Genomic DNA, 20,728 nt, shown 5'->3' on the forward strand with positions numbered 1-20,728 from the left:
CACCGGGGGGGGGGGGGGAGCGGGAACACGGTGTGTTTCACAGGGAGCGGCCGACAGGAAGTGGAGTCGGCGAGCTGCGGTCAGGGCGTGACTTCTGTTCCTGTACATGTAATAAATATCCTTTAAGTCCGAATACTAAGAACTCCGTTTCCTTAACATATGTCCATCCGGTTGATTTCTAAGAGTGAGATTTAATATTGATCACAGATACTGTAGCTTTTGTGAGAGCGGAATTGAAACAGCTGATCATCAATATTTCGATTTCATGTTCTCTGTAATATTCTGGGACTGTCAACTGACATCCAGCTCCCCTCTCCCCTCTCAGGGCAAAACATTGTTGTTAATATTAACTTAAGGGACATTCATGGGATAGTTTAACCAGTTTCACCCATTACCACTATGCCGATGGATGGGTGGGTGAAGTGCTAAACAGCGTCACAGCTGTTAAAATCATGGTAACCGCAGTATTCATAGGGGTTGGACACATTTTGAATTTCTTATAATAAGCAAATTCAGTTTGTCATGTACCTTTTTTCATTGCAGATATGTGAGCCAACACCAAAAACAAACTTCTGAAGTGATAGTACAGTTAAATAAGCAAACATTCAGATAATTACAAATCTGTAAGAAAAAATAAAACACTAAATTTATACATCATGTCAAAAAAAGTATGTTTACTATACATATCATGAGAAAAGACAAGAATGACTTGCGTGCTAGTCACAGACTGTATAAGTTCTAGTGCAAATTCGAAATTCTGATTCCTCGTGTATTCTTCATAACCAATCCTATTCAGTTCCTCTCATATCTACTTTCAGTACACACCCTCCGCGCAGGACTGGACCTGTACATCTGGGCAGGATATGTGTGGGGGACCCGCCTCGCAGTGGAAAGAGCAGCTTTTGATTACTTACAACTATTATTCATCTGACGCTGATGAATTTAAATGATTGTCGTCGTCAATTACAATGAAATAACAAGTCTCTCTTTTTTACCAGTTTTGGATCAAACCAACGAGATGATCTTCACTTGTGGCCCAATAGTATCAGTAGCAAACAATTCATTGGCAACCCTAAAGCGAAAGATGTATGACTATAGCGCCCCCTGGTGGCTTTGGCGTCCTTAGCAGCTGCCTGTTTGGCTTATATATTGTAAAATATTGTGTTTTCTGACGTGTTGCTGTGTTTACAGAAATGTTGTCTGTTGACATATTTTTTCTAACCTGCTGTGTTTTCTGATATGTTGTGCTTTCCAAAATGCTGTATGTTGTTTGGTGAAACGTTTTTTTTTTCTGAAATGCATTGTTGTCTGTAGGCTGATGTGTTTTCTGAAATGCTGACGTGCCTGCACTCCAAGGGCCACCGTACTTAAGAGCTCGTTAACAGTGTAGCAGCCTTTCAGCAGACCAACCCCAATATCTCTCCCACAAAGAAAGAGCTAGACCACAAACACACTGGTGAGTGCTATTAGTAACTTTAGAGGAATATGAAACAAGCCATATCCTCTGTCATAATAAATGATGCCAATGCTCTTGTTTTGTATGGGTGTTTAAGGTGCTTCTTTTTACAACTTAAAGGGAAAACAAAAATATTTCTATAATCACATTCGTTTGTTTTTTTGCCTTAAAGCGATGGTATTAATACTGTCATATTGATAGCGTTTGATAATTAACATAAAATAAAAATAAATGGAGAAATATACTTAGAAAAACGTTTTTATACATATTTTTTGATGCAATTTGTAAAAGTTTTCAAACGTTTTCTACAATTACACATTCACAACCTTTACTTTCTCATGCAGAGTTTAGAAAGATTATTTTACATTACAGATTATGATTATGAACCAGGACCTGCACAAATTGCGGGAAGTTTGCAGGACTCTAGATCAGTTTGTGGCCGGAACTGACTTTGGAGAAACGGCGAAACCTGATCATACTCAAGTGACACATTTTAAAAGCAAATGGTTTTTGGTCAAATCTCTGACCACTAATATCCATTAGTCGTACATTACATAGTGCATGGTAGATGTAAGTGGAAGCTGTTGATCAATACATTTTAGTCTGGACAGTGAATTGGGTGAGGCAGTGAACACACTGCTGGATAAGCTGCCTGTCTCAGTTAGGATCCTTACAAGACAGACGCGTTTCTTCAGATGCAGGTAAGAAAGACTCAATCTTTATTATTGTCATACATTCATTGGTGATAGTTTATAGATAATGATGTTACTAAAACAATATGCTGCAATGCATTTTATGAACAAACAAACTAAAATTGAATCATCTCTCTCATATGACATCTTCACGTGAGAGTAAAATACTCAGCTGTGTCACGTTGTGTTTGTTGCAGGCTTCAAAGGAGACCATGTCAGAGCTGGAGAGTAGCATGGCCAGCATCATTCGAGTGTTCCACAAATACTCGGGTCACAAGTGCAACCTGAGAAAAACGGAGCTAAAAGCACTCATCAATAATGAGATGAGTCATTTCATAATGGTACGTTATGGATTCATAATAACTGCTCTGTTTTTGACAGCACTGTATAACATAAGAATTGATATTACTCTCGACAACTTAAACACTCAGGCTGTTTATGACTATTTGGAGACTATGTGCATTGGAATTAAGATACTTGTATATGTTGACAAAAGCTACGCTGGAATTCTATTGATGACTGACTTTGATTTTGGTTGGTTGGTTGTCAGAGTGAAACACTTCTATCAAACTGTGAGATGTGAAATGTAAGATGAGGTAAATGTGCAGAGAAATAACTTACAACATTCCTCTACTGCCACTCTCAGCTCAAACTGTAAATCTTTTATTAAATCTATCAATTTTAGATCCCTGGTGCGAAATGAATGTAATTTCTGCCTCATAACGTCAGTCGGTTTTTCTGCTCAACAGAAAATCCATGAGAATGAGACCCTGGACGAGCTCTTCGCGGACCTCGACCAGAACGGAGACCTGGAGATCGACTTCAAAGAGTTCATCACCCTCATCTCCATGGTGACCTCGGCATGCCATGAGCTCTTCATCCCAAGTCAACATGACTGATAAGCATGTTCACTAATATCTCATTGAACACGATGAGGTAGATAGGAAAAGTGTCTGTATTCTTTAAGTGGGAGTGAATGATTAATGCCCATTAAGATGACGTCTGAGTAGATTTTGACTTGGAGGCAGGTTGTTGCCACATTTGTTTTTTCTGTATAAACGACTTATTGCATGGTAAAATAGAGAAAAGTAGAAAAATATAGTGTATGCAAATTTATGCTGCAATCCAATACCACATCTTTAAAATATATTAGTTACAGTCTAATTATTCTGCAATTTTCTTTTTCCAGATATTTTAAGTGTGACAGCAACTATTTTACTATCCTTTATCTGTGGCTGCACTGTAGAAGCTACTTAATGGACGTGGCTGCTGTGTATATCTGAGGACTCTGTCACCCAGGTCATTGTGTTTTCAGGAGTTGTAAGTGTACATAGTCAACTGGACACGCTCATGTTTCTCAAAGATGTCTCACCTCTCATCCAAGAGGTTTCTTCAGTTCTGAAGGTACTTTGTACACTTTACAACTCCTGACAGTAATTGTTGTGTAGTAGTCTCATGCATTTGTGTTCTTCAGTTATGATTGTCAAATATATAATAAATAATATAATAAAAGTAAGAAGTTCTATGGCATTCAGTCTCTCAATGTATTTGTTTTGCAATGGGTTTGAGCCAGGCCAACAACAACGTCAGCAATTTTCACTTCCATACAGGGTTAGTAGCCCACAGGCCATTAGTTATATGTCACCATTACTGCCTACATTTATCTTTATTTGATTTAGGCTGTAGTCATGTATTTTAAGTTTGACTGTTTTCAACTTTTTTAAATACACTTACCTCTGCGATTCCATTCCTATCTATCCATATTTGTGTATGTCTATCTATCTATCTATCTATCTATCTAAATTTTAGCTTGGCAGTTTGTAGCATTGTGATGTGTCAAGTAATACATTTAATACAGCTGCATCAACAGTAGCTAGGAAGTGTAACTGTATAAGTGGTCTCTCCTACTCATGAGCTGAACTACTCTGACAGGGACCAAACAGCTCCTCCCTGTGGCCACTCTTAACTCCGCTCAATGTAAAGTGCTCGACCTGAAGGATGAAGTGAACACGTTTTTGGGTGATTCACACGCACCAGGACAACAACAAAGTTCCTTTTCGCCCTCAGTTTTCTGGATTGTAAAACTCTCTCTGATAAATGCAGCATTTTCACAGTCACACATACACAAGTTATTTCCTATCTCAAAAGTCCACTTCACCAAAGATTCACCGTCTCAGATTGTTTTCCATAAATTCTAGCATCTTCTTCCAGGAGTCTTCTTGTGCTGCAGCATGGGGTGCGAGATGACCTCCCCACAGAGTGAACACTGCAGAGGATAAAAAGTCAAAAATACAGTTATTACTCTCCATTACAGCTCCAACTTAACTTTTTGAATTTCTTCTCCAGATGACCAATATATTTACATCTTACCTTGTCTTAACATTTTAATGATGGGTCTGGAGCAATGGGACATGACTCACCTTTTTCAGGTTTGACTCTCCATAAGGATATTCTTGAATTTGGCGAGTAAGGCGGTTCGATCAGGTGACCAGCACCGGGGTACGACAAGCGAGTGAACAGGTGAGATTTATCTGCGGCCCTCAGGGTTTCCTCGATCTGATGATGAACCAATCATGGTTTTAAAAAACGATGCCGACTAAGGTCACTCAATTTACTTTGAAAGAACGAAAAGAGACAAATCTACCAGGTTTGCGTTGTCTGTGCTTGATGCATTCTGGTCATCTTCTCCCTCTATGTACATTAATGGGCAAGTGATGTTCTCGATCTGCAAATACACAGCAGCAAAATTCATACAAAGCACAAAGTGTAGATACTGTTAGTGCATATATGAGAATGTGTTTTAGTGTGGCCGAGTCTTTCACATCACCTTCACTTTGCTCTCAGGGTCAAGATTAGCAGGCGAGGAGATTTCTTTGAAAGTGACAAGGCCTTGGTCATCATACTCCCAGTATTTATTGTTACTAAAACCAGGAGTTAAAAAGGAAGAAAAAAACTTGAATCTTTTAATCTTTAGTCAAAGTCATCAATAGTAAAGACAATTCCATCAGCATTGAAATATTTATATGTAATCCTACAACCCAGTGCTTTAGAGAGTACACAGAAGTAGGATGGTGAACTCTATTAGAAAATACAATTTACCTTTCAATGTTTTCAGTCCTGCCGCCTGCATCTGAGAGCTTGATGGTACTTCCCACTGGTCCATTGATACAAATCAAACAGGAGGGCTGGAGAGGAGAAATCAAACATTATACAGCTAAACATGTTTACCTGTTCTATGTTACTGACCGACACTGACGTACTTTGACACCAGGCTGAGTGGCATTTCGAAGAGCCAGGTAGACTCCATACGACAGACCGATCATCCCAACTCTGTCGGCACAGACCTGAGGATGATCTCGCAGCAGGTGGAAGGCTGTCTGTTCAAACACAACAATGGGATAGTTTGAGTAAATAACATGGTCATCAATTTAAGGCAGGAGATAAACAGGAAAAAACAGGAATAGAAGGAAACACAAGGGAACCCAACAAATGGACCAACAAGGGAGACGAGACTAAATATACAAAGGAGGACGGGATGATTGGGCACAGGTGAAACAAAAGGGGAAGACAACAGAAGTAAGCAAATCAAGGAAGTAAGTAAATCAAGCAAAGATGCACAGGGCAAATCATAATAAAACAGGAATAAAAAAAGTATGTAATGTAATGTAAACCATGTAACCATAGGCAGCTGGACAGAGGGCAGGACACTCTCGGGCAGAAGACCCAGAGGCTGGGCAGACAGGTGGAGCTGTTCTAGAATTTGTCTGGGAGGCTGAGCAGGCTGCCAGAGACAGGAAGCTGGCAAAGGTGAGTCCCCGCAGGGGGCGGAGCTGGAGGGTGCCGGCAAAGCTAGGGATGAAGGTGTGACCTCTCTGGAGGCCGGCCAGGGGGTCGACAGTAAAGGACACAGGGTGCGAGGCCAGGGAGGCTGGGTTTCTCCGGAGGACACAAAGGTCAGGCTGACTGGGAAGTAGGAGCTAGTGACAGCTGTACTTCAGTCTTGAGGTCAGGATCAGGCTGATGATCGGGGCCTGGAGTCCCCCACAGACCAGAGAGGGAACAGTTGTCCTCCAGGCCGCCGACTAGAGAAGTGGAGTCCGAACTGGTGTTTCGTAGATCTGGAAGGCTGGCTGGAGGCTAGCAGGCCAATGGCTCGCTGATGAGGCAGATCGGAGGTGATCAGTTCCTAGTCACCATCGGGCTGGGAGCTATGCAGTATAATGAGTTTATTAATTTAACACAATTGAATCTAATAGGACTAGCATGATAGAAATGATAGTGAATTTAATAGGCAAACAGAAAAGCAGGGGAGCAAAAAAAAAACACAACATCTCGAATATGGGACCAATGAACCAAACCAAGAAGATGAGACATCGGAGGTCAAGGCAGGAGCCAAACAAGAACCAACACAAACACCAGTGAAACAAACCGACAAGGGAGACTGACAGACTAAATACATAAACAGGTATAGTTAGACACTCAAACACATTCAGGGCGGGGCAGGAAGAAAATCAGGCAAAGGCACACATGGCAAATAATGTCACAAAGAAATTCATAAATTCCACAAAAGCATTTAAAGTCCCTTAGAGGAGCAAATCCTAACACGTAGATCTTTTTTAAAGTGAAATTATTGAGTGAGAAAAGAAGATACAAGGCAAAACAAAAGCCTGCATCTTATTCTACCTTGAAATATGAATCATCAACATTGAGGCAGTTCTTTGGGCCAGGTAAGTCTTTGTGCTCTATGTAGGCGAGCGAGAAGCTGGCGTAGCCTCTGGATGCAAACAGAGCAGAGCGGTACTCCACCAGTCCTCCACCCATTCCCCACAGGTCCAACATGGCAGGAAAGGGACCTGGACCTGCAAGAGATCAGTAGAGTAGACGCTGTTCAGGAGACAGTTGCCTTCCAACACCTTTCCATGTCTATCTTATACAGTGCTTTATAGAGTATGTGTCCAATATACTCACCAGGGGGTAAGAATAACGTCCCTACAAGTGTGTTTTGACGAATCTCTATTCTCCTTACGCCTGGTGCCATGTACCAGCGCTCAGCAGTTACAGCTGCCAGCTCAGCACCCTGTGCCTCACTGGGTGACACATGCCCGTCCAGTACAGAAATGTGCACCACATATGGAGTGTCAACATATTTTTTCCGCAATCTGTGGAAGGATCAGCAGTTAGACTTGAAACTCTTATCGACCCAAAACGGTTCATACAGACAACAAGCAGGTGAATTTGGTAACAATTCACTGAACAAGAATATTGACTGGATTCAAAATAATCAAAAGTCTAATATAAGTGGAGACTAGAGAGAATGAGTTATTTCTGTAAGTCAGTGGCTGTAGCTGGGTTTAGCAATGAAAAAACAGTTTGTGATATTATACCACCAGGAGTGTAAGGAAACTTTAAAACGCACAGTTAAGGTGCATTTTTAAGTTGGGTTTGATTTCAATTACTTTATTTTCTGGGTCTCTCAGTCTCTTGTTTTTATCACTTGCCTCAAACCTTCTCGTGCTCCAGGAGCCGGCTGCAGTCCCCAGAAGAGTCCCATTGGCTCACAGCCCATATATGATCCCCCAATAGAATGATCCCTGCTCACTATAAGAGGAAGAAAGAGAGAAGGGAGAGGATCATTAAACGAGTAGAAGTCTAGTTGAGTCTATTAACTCTATATATTTACTAAAAGAAGAGTTAAGAATATAAGACTCAACTAACTACATACAATTTCAGAAAATTCAGTTTAAATCTCACATTATTTGTGGTGTTTTCTAAATTTATTGGGACCAAATTGTATGATGATGTGTTAAACTGTTACAAAAGCATTATATACATTCAGTGAGGTGATACAGTGATATGTATGGTACTGAGTCGATACTCAGTGTGACTCACAGTTCACAGTGCCATCTGCATTTGTATTATAATGGGCGAAGGCCTCCCACAGGTCACCATCCTCACTGTGCATTCGTGCACACACTGTAACTGGACTGCTCGGGAGTAGGAAGTGTCCTTTAATGCTGATCTGTTCGTCTATGAGAGCCCGAACAGGAGCAGCTGTCAACAGAGGGGCTGGTCTACAGCTGCTCCTCCACCGCACTGCACCTGCAAGAACAAGACACAGAAAAATTAACTCTGAGTGGTACTATCAATGACAATATATTTGAAATATTTATTGTCAGGCTGACATTTCATCTAATTCAATTCCATTCAATTGTTTTTCTATAGCATCAAATCACATCATATCACTTGAAATAGAATGGTTAGGGGTTATGAAGTATGAGTTAATGAGGTATAGTGAGGTTGACACCTTTCAAGATTCTAAACAAACATAACAGGTACCACAATTAGCACTTGGTGACTGCGGAGAGAAGCAAAATCATTTGAATGGAAAAAACCTCCCACTGAACCGGACTCAGTGTGAGTCCTCAACTGCCTCGACAGGTTGGGGTGAGCGGAGAGGTCACCTTTAATGTGTGTAATGCCAGAGCCAGAGAAGGTGGGTGGAAAGGGGGGACAGAAGAAAAGAGGGGAGATAGGTGCATTCATTTGGCAGAAGCTTTTGTCCTAAGCTGGAGGGAAAAGTAACCCACTTGCTTATCAGTAGATTGACTTTTAACTTTCATTGTTAATGAGTACACGTTGACCTGGAGAAGCTGAGAATCAAATCAACCATTAACAATTCCTGTCACTCAGTGCTAGACATGTCCTTCAATCACCCTATTATATATATATTTAATGAAATCTTTTCTTTATAATTCTACTCAACATGTTGTGGAGCCCCTTGGTGTAGATTGAGGTCTAAAAAAAACTGAAGTTGTAATAATAGAGTTTCCTTGTCGTTTTGAATCAAAGCACACGTGTATAACCAGGCTGATGCATGGGGAGCCCTGCCGCTCACTGTTTTATGTAAAAGAAATGTCCAAGACATGTTATTTTACTGAAAATATCTCCTGACCCCTGTGAGGGTATTACAGAGGTGCATTAATCATCATGGGCAGGTTCAGGAATACTATAGTATATAATCTATAGACAAATGCTGCCATTTTTAAGTCATACCCTTAAAGTACATCTATTTGTGAAATACAGGTGATAAAACTCTGCATGTCACAATCAGAGCTTCAGGCAGTCAACTTGAAGCAGAGGCAGATTCACTCTGGGTCAAAGTTGAATTTACTGCTTAACTGAGAAACAAGCTCCCAAAGAACAAACAAAGATCTTACCCACTGCACGATGCAAGCCTGTCAGATTCCTGTGTAGATTGAAGCATGGTTTTAACCTCATTCCCACGAGCTGCTGCATTGTGGTCACACATCGGCCCAGCATGATGGTCTTTTAAGATCCGACCTTAAAACACAGGAAGATGTTCACACTGGTTCACAGCTCTCTGGTCAAATGAAAAATGATCTGCTCCAGTTAAATATTTAACCTTACAACTGACCCAAGTCTGAACCAAGGCTTCACTCAACATCAGGCCTTTGCCCTAGTCTAGTATTGTTTAACAAAATAGTAAGAAGATGCTGCTTCCTGAAAAAAAAAAAATCGGTCTGCCTGGGACACCCTTTGAGCCAAATTATAATTATTAATGCCAGTTAAATCTTAATGAATTTTAACAATTCCTAACCGAAATTACACACATTACAATCTTTGACCTCTTCAAAGACTCATTGGTAACCGATAGATTAGAGGATGAGATGATTAAGAATCTATTTAGTTCAAAGTATCTGATATTTTATGATAATTAATTAATTAACTTAATCCACCCTAGAAGTCATCAAATGAATGTATTGGAGTAAAGAAATGCAACATTTCATCTGCAAGGAAGTATTACAAAATGGAATTAATTTACAAGTATCTCAAAACGGTACTTAAGAACAGTATTTAAATGTACTCACTTACAGTAGAGCTGTTATGCTCATAAAGACACAGCACTTCAGTTACACCGTGCTAACACTGGGTGGAGCTCAGTTCATTGTAGCATGGATTCAGAAAGATGTGTGAAATTATCCCTTCAGATTCTGCGCCATGTCGTCATGACCTCATCACATCACTCAAGCAGACTTGATGTGAATCTCCTCATCTACAACATCCAAAGACTTTTCTATTGAATGCCGAGCAATCAACAATGGGCAGGCCAATGAAGTAGGGTTGAACAATATAGCCACTTTAACATTTTCATATGAGTGTATATTGATAATTATCATGATACATATCACATTGTTTCTTTTAAGATTGTGGGAAGGTTGTGGTTTTAAACTCTTCTTTATGAGCAGAGAATCACAAACACTTTAATCTGAAGTAGATCAATAAATGTGTTATACCTCGTCCCAAGATATATTTTGATATGTGTATTGGTTTAGGGCACTACACTGAAGTACAATGAACTCGTTGAAAATAATAATGACAGCACTTTGAGATGACTAAGTGAGATGTTGAAGTTGCCTTCAGAAGAAAAGGAGAAGCACATGGTCAGTAACTATACTCACAGGGGCTGTGGAATTTAAACAGTGACAGATTTTTATTAAGGGGTTTAAAGTGTACCTAAAAAAATCTTCACCCACACCATTACAGTACCAGCAGCCTGGACTGGTGACACAGCAGGTTGTGTCCATGAAATCATAATGTTGATGCCAAATTCTGAGCCCGACCATCTGTGTAGCTAAGCACAAATCCAGACTCATCAGACCAGGCTTCTCTTTTCCACTCTTCAGTTGGTGCACCCTCAGATTTCTGTTCTGGCTGACAGGAGTGGAGCATGGCTTTGTTTTCTTTGTATGATTAGGCATGTGTTCATATATAAAAGGCTTGTAGAACATATGTATCAATGTCTAGATTAATTCATATCTAGAGTCATTAAATTCAGTGTGTATCTATAACAGCGAAAGATGGACCTGTGGCAGACAAACTCTTACCGTATATTGATATAATCTAATACTCACCTCTGCAGGTGTGGAGCATATCACTAAACATATCACAGATACCCGAGTAAGCATTCGGTACAAAACTTTACAAAGACGAATCTACACACATATTTTAAAATATGCTATTTAAGTTCTGGCTTATCGGAAACATTTCCGATCTTAACGGCATGTGATCAATTGAGATTTTTTTTTTTTTTTTTTTTTTTTTTAAAGGTGGGCTGAAAGAGTTCATATCAGCAAACTCTGCGGTGGTTCACCTTCAGGGCAAAGTCCACAATATCTGTAATCTATTGCTCTGATTCCTTTCTTTTCCATTTGATATTTTTTTATTTGTGGTTATAGAGTAAGTGATACAATATTACTTAAGATTATGCTTAAATAATTATTATCTGTTGCTGCCATCCTTAAAATCACAATTTAATCTATAAACATGAGACAAATAATTTTGTCTGAGAGTTTAAATATCGTCACCTTTCTAAAATAATGGCCTAAGTCTTTTTTTGACAAGAATTATGTTTTTTTTGCCAAAATCTCCTCATGATGCTCTGTTAAAAATCGCCTACATCCTCAGTTGAAATTATTTCATCTACAGTTTGTCAAATTTTTTCCACATTACATGATCTAATTAAGAAGAATTTGAATACCGTATTGTAATCTAACAGCTAGAAATTATGAGACAACAAACCAATGACAAAGGACCCTCTTTACAACAGCTTCTGCACCCCTAGGTTGGGTTGGGATTCTTTGGGAATCCCTGATGCAGCTTAATACAAGTAACCACGAGGCAATAAATGTTTTTCAGAATGATCACACATTTGTGACTGTACACCTCAAAGGGTTGATTTTTCCTTTTTGGTAGGAGATGCACTTGACAATTCTGACACTTACGAGTTCTTATCCACTGAAAATGACAATGAGCTAGTCGTTGAAGAGATGAAGCAGCATGTACCAGGCCAAGACGCTGTTTCAGATTGAGCAGAAAATACCTTAAACACTCCTGTTGCTGTTGTTGAAGATGCCAAGCAGACACACCCACACCATGAAGAGGACCTATTGATAAAGATTAGGTCATACACGCCATTAGTTTAAGAGGGTGACGATATGATGGTTACACAACTTTTACTGGTCTCTCTCTTCACTCTGCTAGAGGTTTCTTCCAGTTATTTGCGTGCTTGATCATTGTGGGAACTACTGGGTTCCTCTATAATTTGAAGGTCTCCACTTTACTATGTAAAGTGCCTTGATATATTGTATGTTATGATTTGTCACTATACAAATACAATTTGATTGAATTTAGGCTTAACCTATGAGTTTATTAACACACCTTTCTCGGTATAATGCAAACCTGTTTCAATGCAAAGAATTTAGAAAATACTTCTGCACTAAAGTATGATAATTAGACAAGACCAGCTGTTTCTTCAAACAAGTTAAAATGCTGACGAAGGGAACTTTTACATTGAAACAAATAAATGTAGACAATTGTAGATTAAGCCCCCCAAATCTCAGATACGCGTGTTATCGAGTCAATGGTTAGTATGCATCTTGCTAAAATTAATCTACAGACATATTTAATAGTTTAATGACGTTCCGGAGGAGAATGAAAGTTGCTCATTCCTTTTCAATGAACATGTCAGGGGTGGGCTAAAAGAGCTCCAGTGCAAAGTCTATATTTGTCTGTTTTCACTCTGAGGAACACGTGACCCTCCAGATTCACCACCGGGTCAAATTCACAGAGGGATCTTACCACCGAAGTCCTCCCGAGTGCGATGGTAAGTCCCGTTGAATAAATGGATGTCAGGCCTGGACTAAAATGAGGACTCAGATGCAGAGGATTCACGTACCAGCACACTTTATTGAAATCAGTTCCTCTATGCCGAGTGACAAAAGATCGGGCTATTCAAAACACTCACTAGAAAAAGGAGGTTTTAAAAAATAAATCGCTCCCGAAGGATGTCAAAAAAAAGGCTAGAGCAAGAAATCAAAATCACTCCCGAAGGAGGAAAACCAAACTATGAAAACGGGACAAAAGAAAAGGCTCACCTAAAAAGGAGGCTCAATAAACTAACTAAAACTCTCTAAACATAAATCACTCCAAAAGGGGGAAAGAAAAACTGATTACCAAATCAACACAAAACGAAGCTAAACTAGAAAACTTTAACAAACCAAAAATCACTTTCAAGGAGGAAACAGAAAACAACTTACGTGGCGTAGCAAACCTCATAGGCAAAAACAACAATGACTGTGGATAAGGGCTTAGGTGCACGGACAAGGACGAAACTACGGTGGCCCTGAAAGCTCAACGAACGGCAACTTAAGAAAACACATGCAAGTTGACAAAACACCTGCAAAAAGAGAAAAGCGCTACAAATACCGGAACGAGCTGCAAATAGAGAAACGCGCAGCAAATACCGTAACGCGTTGCAAAAAGCCAAACGCGCAGCAAGAAGCCAAACGCGCAGCAAGAAGAGGCCACAACACAACGGAAGTGTTTCCAGGGGACAGCTAAAAGTGATGGACACTGCTGCCACAAAAACGTCCAATACACCATAGAAATTCGGTTCTACACAGGGTTCGGCCACCCGCGGCTTTTCGGCCCCTCTGCAGTGGCTGTACAGTACAATGTTGTGCATATGTTTAGCGAACGCTCAACTTAACGAATCAGTTTTCATATTATTAACGTGAACGTAACGATGAACGTGAGTGAACGTCACGTACATTTTTTAAATCATCACCGTATCAGGCCATCATGAAATACCAGGAGCGGGCGAGTGTGTGTGTGTGTGTGAGTGTGTGTGTGTGTGTGTACGTGTGTCCCCCGGCGCTCCGACCCCGCCCACTCACTCGGAGAGAGCCACAGTGAGCTCTGATCACGGAAGATGATCCGATCTAGAGACATGTCGTCTTCTCCTGTTAAACTGAATAAACAGCGCTAACAAGCAAGCCCCTGTTTGTGAGGCAATATATTGTCCATAGTGTGCAGGGGTACAAAACCTTTACTATCAAAAGAGCGAGTGGGCGGGGTCGGAGCCCCGGGACCCGGGACCTATATACAGTCTATGCCCGGGACCGGAGCACTCGCTACACACACACACACGATTTTGTTTTATCATATTAGCTTCCGATTCTCTGTAATGCCCCGCCAGTGCTACTCATCCAGTACCTTATGTTTTCACCCCTGTCCGTTTGTTGGTGTGTTTGCAGGATTGATCAAAAACTACTTAACAGATTTCCATGAAACTTTGTGGAAGTATGAGACATGAGCAAAGAAAGAATCCATAAATTTCCCCGAAAACCTCGGCCTATTTAGAAGACTTGTAAAACTTGGTGCAGCTTGGTTGAATTAAAGGAGGCTGTTGGGCCTAGACGTGGGCGTGCATTCTACTGCGTGCCACCCTAGTTACTTCTTGTTTCGTGCCCTGATTTATCCAAATATTTTGTTGACAAGAAAGGAGAGAGGTCAATACATTTTAAGAAAGGATTTAGAAAGAAATTAGTTTGTGAGTACAAACTTTATGAGTTCAAACTGTCTTCCTTCCTTCCTCAGTGTGCTATTTGCCTTGTTTTTATCCATAGTCTTTATAAAACGATGGACGACGCATCTCCTCTTCCTTCCAGTATTCATAAATGTCTTGATACCCGATGTCCCATTGATACACGCGGTCAATTGATCACGAGTCACGGATAAAATTAAGATCCCACCTACTTACATGGAGGAGGCAGGGTTTATGATCTTTACTGCAGCCAGCCACCAGGGGGGGATCAAGACGATTTAGCTTCACTGTAGGGGAGCTATCATGTCACCTATCGATTTGTAATCTCTCAGAACAGAAACACAACCCCAAAACATGAAGAAGGAGAAACGATCAATACATGAATAAAAGTCAGATAGAGGGCAAACACTTTATCATTCTTTTCTCTTCCTCTACTCAGAGTTTCCAATCACTCCCAATGTACCTTTTCTTCTCTCCTGCACACTTTCATTTGACCTTTCCATTCTATTTCTTTTAATCTGGCTCAGCAATCGACTCAGACCGACTAAGAGCTGAAGCTCATTGTGATGCGGCACACAGCTGTACACAACTGTGTCTCTCTCCCCAGACTGCACTGTTACAGTGACCTCCACAAATATCTGGAGTGAATGTGGATTTTTGATCCATTTATCCAAGAGAGTCACAAGTTCCCTGTGGACAGAGAGGCTTATGTGCACTGTGCACACTATAACAAAGTGGGTTTACTTTATTAATCAGATGTAACAAGCTTTATTTTGTATTAAATTACACACAACTAGAAATAATCTGTCATTAAATATACATTAAACAATCACAGTTGTACTCTAATAAGACATAACCAGCTGTATTATTTATTATTATTATTATTATTATTATTATATTTATTATTATTATTATTATCATCAATAATAACTATAATTAAAGATCGATTTTCATGTTGATGCTTATACACTAGTAATATTCTGCGTTGAGCATTAAATTATTGTTCTGTGTTGGCAGCAATCACTTTTCCGGTACACAAGCCCATACTGAAACAACCTTGACATACAGATACAATATTTAATGTTTAACCCTGAGACATAACTTAAATGAGAGACCTGTAATGAAAAATACAAGTAAAAATAAAAATGACATCAGCACACAAAAGAAAAAAAGATAAAGAAAAAAGAGGTGACTAGAGCTCTGGCATTACACACATTAAAGGTGACCATCTTTCAATAAACCTGTTTCACTTGTAATCCTGCTGTGTTTTTCTATATAAAAAAGACCCGTCGGGCCCTGTCTCTCTATGGTAATATTGGCTGGGCCACCGAGGGAATGCACTTCTGGATGTGGTGATGCCTTGAGACAGTAAAGATTGCTCTAGGGCCTCTAGAAGCAAAGATGGCTCTGGGGCTTCAGGCGGCAAAGACGGCTCTTGGGCCTCAGACGGCAAAGATGGCTCCAGGGCCTCCGACGGCAAAGACGGCTTTGGGGCCTCCGACGGAAAAGTCGGCTTTGGGGCCTCCAATTGCAAAGTCGGCTCTGGTGCCTCCGACGGTAAAGTCGGCTCTCGGGGCTTTCGCCGCCCTCTCTTGGCTTTCTGAGTGCCGGACTGCTTCCTAGATATCAGAATTTAGCAGAACATAAGCAGGATTGTAACTATAGTTTTTTCCATACACAATCACATGCAGAAGAATATGGAGATAAGGATCATCTCACCACCATAATGGGCTTCGTGGAATAGGGGGAATTTGGTCTGCAATGTTGGCCGGCCAGTTAGATATGGGCAACATACTTTCACGAATAAGCGGTTTGTTGTTCCAAAAAGGCATCGTCAGTCAACGAGCGTTTATATACGTCTACAGCTGCTTTTTCCTGAATGAAACTGTCATAACGTACAAAGTACACATTAGATAATTTCCACGGTGAAAACGAAGGTATGTATTTATGAAACATTTAAAGGTTCATTCTGCAGAGTTTAGTGAGATCTAGTGGTAAAGTTGCAATTTTTTCTTTGACGAACTTGTCATAGAGCTTTAATCAGATCAGTTTCAAATTGAGATGAGTGTCATCACAGCAAGATATAGATCAAAACTACCTTTAATTTCAACTTTTCGTCACACCGTTTGACCGCGACTTTGATTAAACGCTATCAAACACGAGGTTCTGTATCTCGGACATATATTGTCCAATCGAGTCCAAACTAGACAGGTAAGACAAGAGTCCCGGCCTGATGACATCTACACAGAAATTATGACTTGAAATACCAGCGGCTGTGGCAGTGGCTACAGGAAGTGACATGTTTTATACTTCGATGAATTGCTCCTGGCTGCTTTTCGATATACAGCTCAAATGAGCTCAGTCAAGTCATTGGATCATGGTCAGAATTGTGACATTTCCTCAAACCGTGTTAACATTGATATGCGGCGAAGGATCATCCTTCGCCAAAGGACACGATGTTGTCATAACCCCACTCTGCATTGTCCTATCACTACTAAACTTTTGTCACATGATAAGAGTACAAGCCTGAACAGCTCTATGTGTCAATATTTCCTCAGTGTCATAGCGCCACCTACTGATTTGCCATGAAACAGGAAGTACTTTCTTAATCCACTCTGCATTATCCAACTGGCTCCGAACTACTGACCTATGATCTCAATCCTGATCTGAACAGCTCCACATATAAATATTAGTTCAGGGTCATAGCGCCACCTACTGATCACTGTGAAAATTAAGTTGAGGTTACATTGTCCAATTGAAACAAAATTGCTCATGCTACATCAGAGCGCCTACTTGAACAGATCTATATGTCTGTGCGTAATAATAGTGATGGCGCCACCTACTGGCAACAGGAAGTAAGCTTTGTTTTACAACTATGATTCGATTTACATAAGATGTTCACAGTGTGATGTGCTATTTGATAGCGTGGACCATAATGAGCAATTAGCAGGCAAGGATCGACATCGTGCGATCGACGCAGGAAGTGAAGCATTTATCCTTGCCGCAGTGTGCAAAGCGCATGCAACGTGGAGACGTGCGCTTGGTCATCGATCGCTCTCTCCACCGACGGCAACAGGCTTCAACGTGCGGGTGCTCGGGCCCGCCAGTGCTACAACGTAGCCCTAGTGATGTCTATTATTTGTGGTTAAGTAATATTTGGAAACTAGACTGTAACTAACAGTATTTATGGATGGATTACATATAAGATAAAGAAATTAATATATTTGTCTTACCTGCTCTGGGTCTGTAGGAGCAAATGGATTGTTGATGTTTGATATACCTTTTAGTCTTGCTATCAGGTGAAAGCAGCTCCTGTTTGGACAAGTGTTTCTCTGCTTCATAGGAGTAGAAAGGTGCAATGTCTAATTAAAATTTAGATGAAGGGAGTTCCTTTACCTTCCCCATTTCCTTTACTTGAGAGTCCCCTTGATGTCATAGATTCCTGACTGTTATAATGAATGATGCAATATATAAAGTAGATAATTGACTCTTTTTTGGGAGAAGCAGATCCAATAGAGGGCGGTAATGCACCTCGATGTGGTTTCCACCTGGCAGTAAATTGAATGAATACGTTATTACATTTTTCGTTTGCTCAACCAATTGTGCCTCAATATTGATCAATCTCCAAAGATAAAATTAAATAACAAATGTATCTGAATTTGCAGCATATGTTGCATTTCTACATTTTCTGCATTTATTTGATTGTGTTTCAGGAACAACAGCAGCACTTTGGTCATCTCTTGTTGTTTTTAAATATGCTTTATTAATAAACTTAATTTGATTTGAGACTTAGAGCGCTAAGGATGTCTGATCTACTGAGTGGACCACATGGCTTCCATAGTACTACCATACAAGCCAGCAGCCAGTCAGCACCTCCTAAAGGCAGCCCTGACACTACGATTGGCCGACATGTACAAACATCGATTGGGGCATGTGTCCTTTCATAACAAACAAATAAGTCTCTTAGATAGATATGCTAGACCAAACAGGAAGCCCGCCATTTTGGCTTTAGTGGTCATTATGGCCATATTCCACATTTTTTACTTTGAAGTACTTGTCCCAGGGCTTTCATCAGATCAACTTCAAAGTTCGACTAAAAATGTCTAGGACTGCAAAGCAGCACTGGGCGAACCAAACACATGTATTTTGAAGTATTGCATGCGCTTTGCCTGAAAAAAACAAAAAAACATTGACACATAGAGCTGTTCAGGCTTGTACTCTGATCATGCGACAGAAGTTTGGTGGTGATAGGACAATGCACAGTGGAGTTATGACAACATCTTCTCCTTTGGCGATTCATTTTCCATTTATGTCCACAATACAGAACCACGTGTTTTAATGGCATGTGTGGCGTTGACGCCACACCGCGGTGACCTGAATAATAATAACAATACAAAAATTAAAAAAATTAAAAAAACAAAAATAACAGAAAATCACATTTTCACCACTTTCTAATTTCTGCAAATTGTTGTAAGAATTTGAGCATGTTACAGCCCTCAAAAAGCATGTTCATTTGCCTGAAAAATAATAATCCTTACAATTTCAATAGTGCCTGACAGTGCTCGGGCCCTAATTAATAATTCTTTAGCACACAGGAAAGAAAAGGGATCCCCCCAAACACATCCCCCAGATCCAGGCAACGAATCAAGTGTGAAACAATGGATCCGTATTTATGACAACATTGGGAGGCGGGAACGTTTGAATACAGAAAATCAACAAGGAGGAATTAGCTCACCAACCATCAGATTGAAACAAGGGTAGTATAGGTTGAAGATTAAACGCCCAGTTGTGAAGTTTGAAGCTCATGAGGTATAAACTGCCGACCTGCATTGAATTAGGTTATTACTGACTGCAATTTGCTGTCAGTTTTTAAGAGAACTGAAGGACACCACAACACTGTCTTTCCTGTATTCAGCTGCAATATGCAAAATTACCACTAGATGTCAATAAATTCTACACACTGAACCTTCAACTGAGAAACAAGTTCTTGTACCTGATCTGAAAAACAGAAATAAGAACCAACAATGTTCTTACCCACTGCACGATGCGACCTTGTCAGTTTCCTGTGTAAACTGAAGCATGGTCTAATGTTCATTCCCATGAGATGCTGTATTGTTGTCACACTAGCACAAAGTCTCAGCATGATGGTGTTTCTGTCTACGCAAGATCAAACCTGAAAACACAAAAGATATTCAAACCTGTCCTGTGAAATTGAATTGTTTTGCCACAATTAAATATTTCATCTTACAATTTATTCAAGGCTGAGCCCTGCTCTTGTATTAGAAATGGAAAGCATCACAGGGGCGATTCGTACCCTGCACACAGACTGTATATACCCCAATCAGGCTATGCTGACCTGTTGAAATATGGCGGTTATGCACCTTGACGTTGGCCAAGCGAAGCAGAAGATGAAGAACTTGTTTAAATTATACTAATACCATAATATGATTATATACTTTAAACCAAATGATGAGAAATTATTACTTAGTCTAAATAAAGTATATTGTGACACGAGTGAGTTTATTCAAGAGTACTGTGAATTTACTGTAGAGAACAGGATGAGGCATATATACAGTGGGGCGAGGGAGGTGATCAGACTATATGCTAATGTGGCTGTGATCAGTGGGTACAGATGCGATCACAGCTGACTCACCGGGGGAGAAGAACAGGGGTTTCACATTAGTAGAGCTCCATGGGTCGACTAAGCAGGGGCAGGAAGCGGCTGCCAGACTTGATTAACTTAGTAAGTGTAAGGGGCTTTGTGTTGTGTGATGAACTTTAGATAAAAAGGCGGGAATACGAAAGCAGGCACTGTGATAGCATATGCGTACAAATAGAGTAGCATGTAATTTGGACCATACTTTATATTAACTTGTCCTGATGAGCACCAAAAGTCATCTGGAGAAACCCTCCCAAGTGATACAAAGTAAGAAAACATTTTTTTTAGATGCAGTGTTGAGTTCACTTGTCCACACACAAACATGCACACGCCTGTGTCCTCCATTCACCCACTATGGTATAGTGTCAGAAAGTAGTAACAAATTTATGCTGCTTTGTGACTGGCTAAGTCCTGAAAATGGAGATTTTATTAGCTGGATAATTAATTTGAAACTGTCTAACATAAATTGTTAATGCCAGTGGCCATCTGTTTACGTTTGGTGAGCCTGTGCCTGC

At 40.3% G+C, this 20,728-nt stretch overlaps 2 protein-coding genes across 5 annotated transcripts; one reads left to right on the forward strand and one right to left on the reverse strand.

The window, feature by feature from the left end:
* Window positions 1–18: 18 nt before the first annotated feature.
* Window positions 19–3,697, forward strand: LOC128459403 (protein S100-B). Of its 2 annotated transcripts, none has more exons than XR_008342145.1 (3): window positions 19–1,456; window positions 2,059–2,157; window positions 2,346–2,832. XR_008342145.1 is itself a non-coding variant. In XM_053444496.1 (3 exons), the coding sequence occupies exons 2-3, from the start codon at window positions 2,289–2,291 to the stop codon at window positions 3,045–3,047; spliced, it is 351 nt and encodes a 116-aa protein (XP_053300471.1). In that variant the 5' UTR covers window positions 19–1,456; window positions 2,059–2,288; the 3' UTR covers window positions 3,048–3,697. The 2 variants fall into 2 exon arrangements, 1 of the variants encoding a protein (XP_053300471.1); XM_053444496.1 differs by adding an exon at window positions 2,898–3,697 and having other exon boundaries at window positions 2,059–2,489.
* Window positions 1,699–13,543, reverse strand: LOC128459351 (bile acid-CoA:amino acid N-acyltransferase). 3 transcript variants are annotated; one of them, XM_053444494.1, is made up of 13 exons: window positions 13,266–13,542; window positions 12,050–12,113; window positions 9,366–9,489; window positions 8,038–8,247; window positions 7,647–7,746; window positions 7,117–7,307; window positions 6,832–7,007; window positions 5,409–5,525; window positions 5,248–5,333; window positions 4,976–5,069; window positions 4,793–4,873; window positions 4,519–4,704; window positions 1,699–4,414 (listed from the first exon to the last, which is right to left on the reverse strand). In XM_053444494.1, exons 3-12 carry the CDS (start codon window positions 9,466–9,468, stop codon window positions 4,525–4,527), a joined length of 1,338 nt encoding a protein of 445 aa, XP_053300469.1. In that variant the 5' UTR covers window positions 9,469–9,489; window positions 12,050–12,113; window positions 13,266–13,542; the 3' UTR covers window positions 1,699–4,414; window positions 4,519–4,524. The 3 variants fall into 3 exon arrangements, with proteins under 3 accessions (XP_053300469.1, XP_053300467.1, XP_053300468.1); XM_053444492.1 differs by having other exon boundaries at window positions 4,569–4,704; window positions 13,266–13,541; XM_053444493.1 differs by lacking the exon at window positions 12,050–12,113 and having other exon boundaries at window positions 4,569–4,704; window positions 13,266–13,543.
* Between the last annotated feature and the right edge of the window lie 7,185 nt (window positions 13,544–20,728).

This window comes from Pleuronectes platessa, chromosome 2 (genome assembly GCF_947347685.1).
Source record: "Pleuronectes platessa chromosome 2, fPlePla1.1, whole genome shotgun sequence".
Classification (NCBI taxonomy): Eukaryota; Metazoa; Chordata; class Actinopteri; order Pleuronectiformes; family Pleuronectidae; genus Pleuronectes; species Pleuronectes platessa.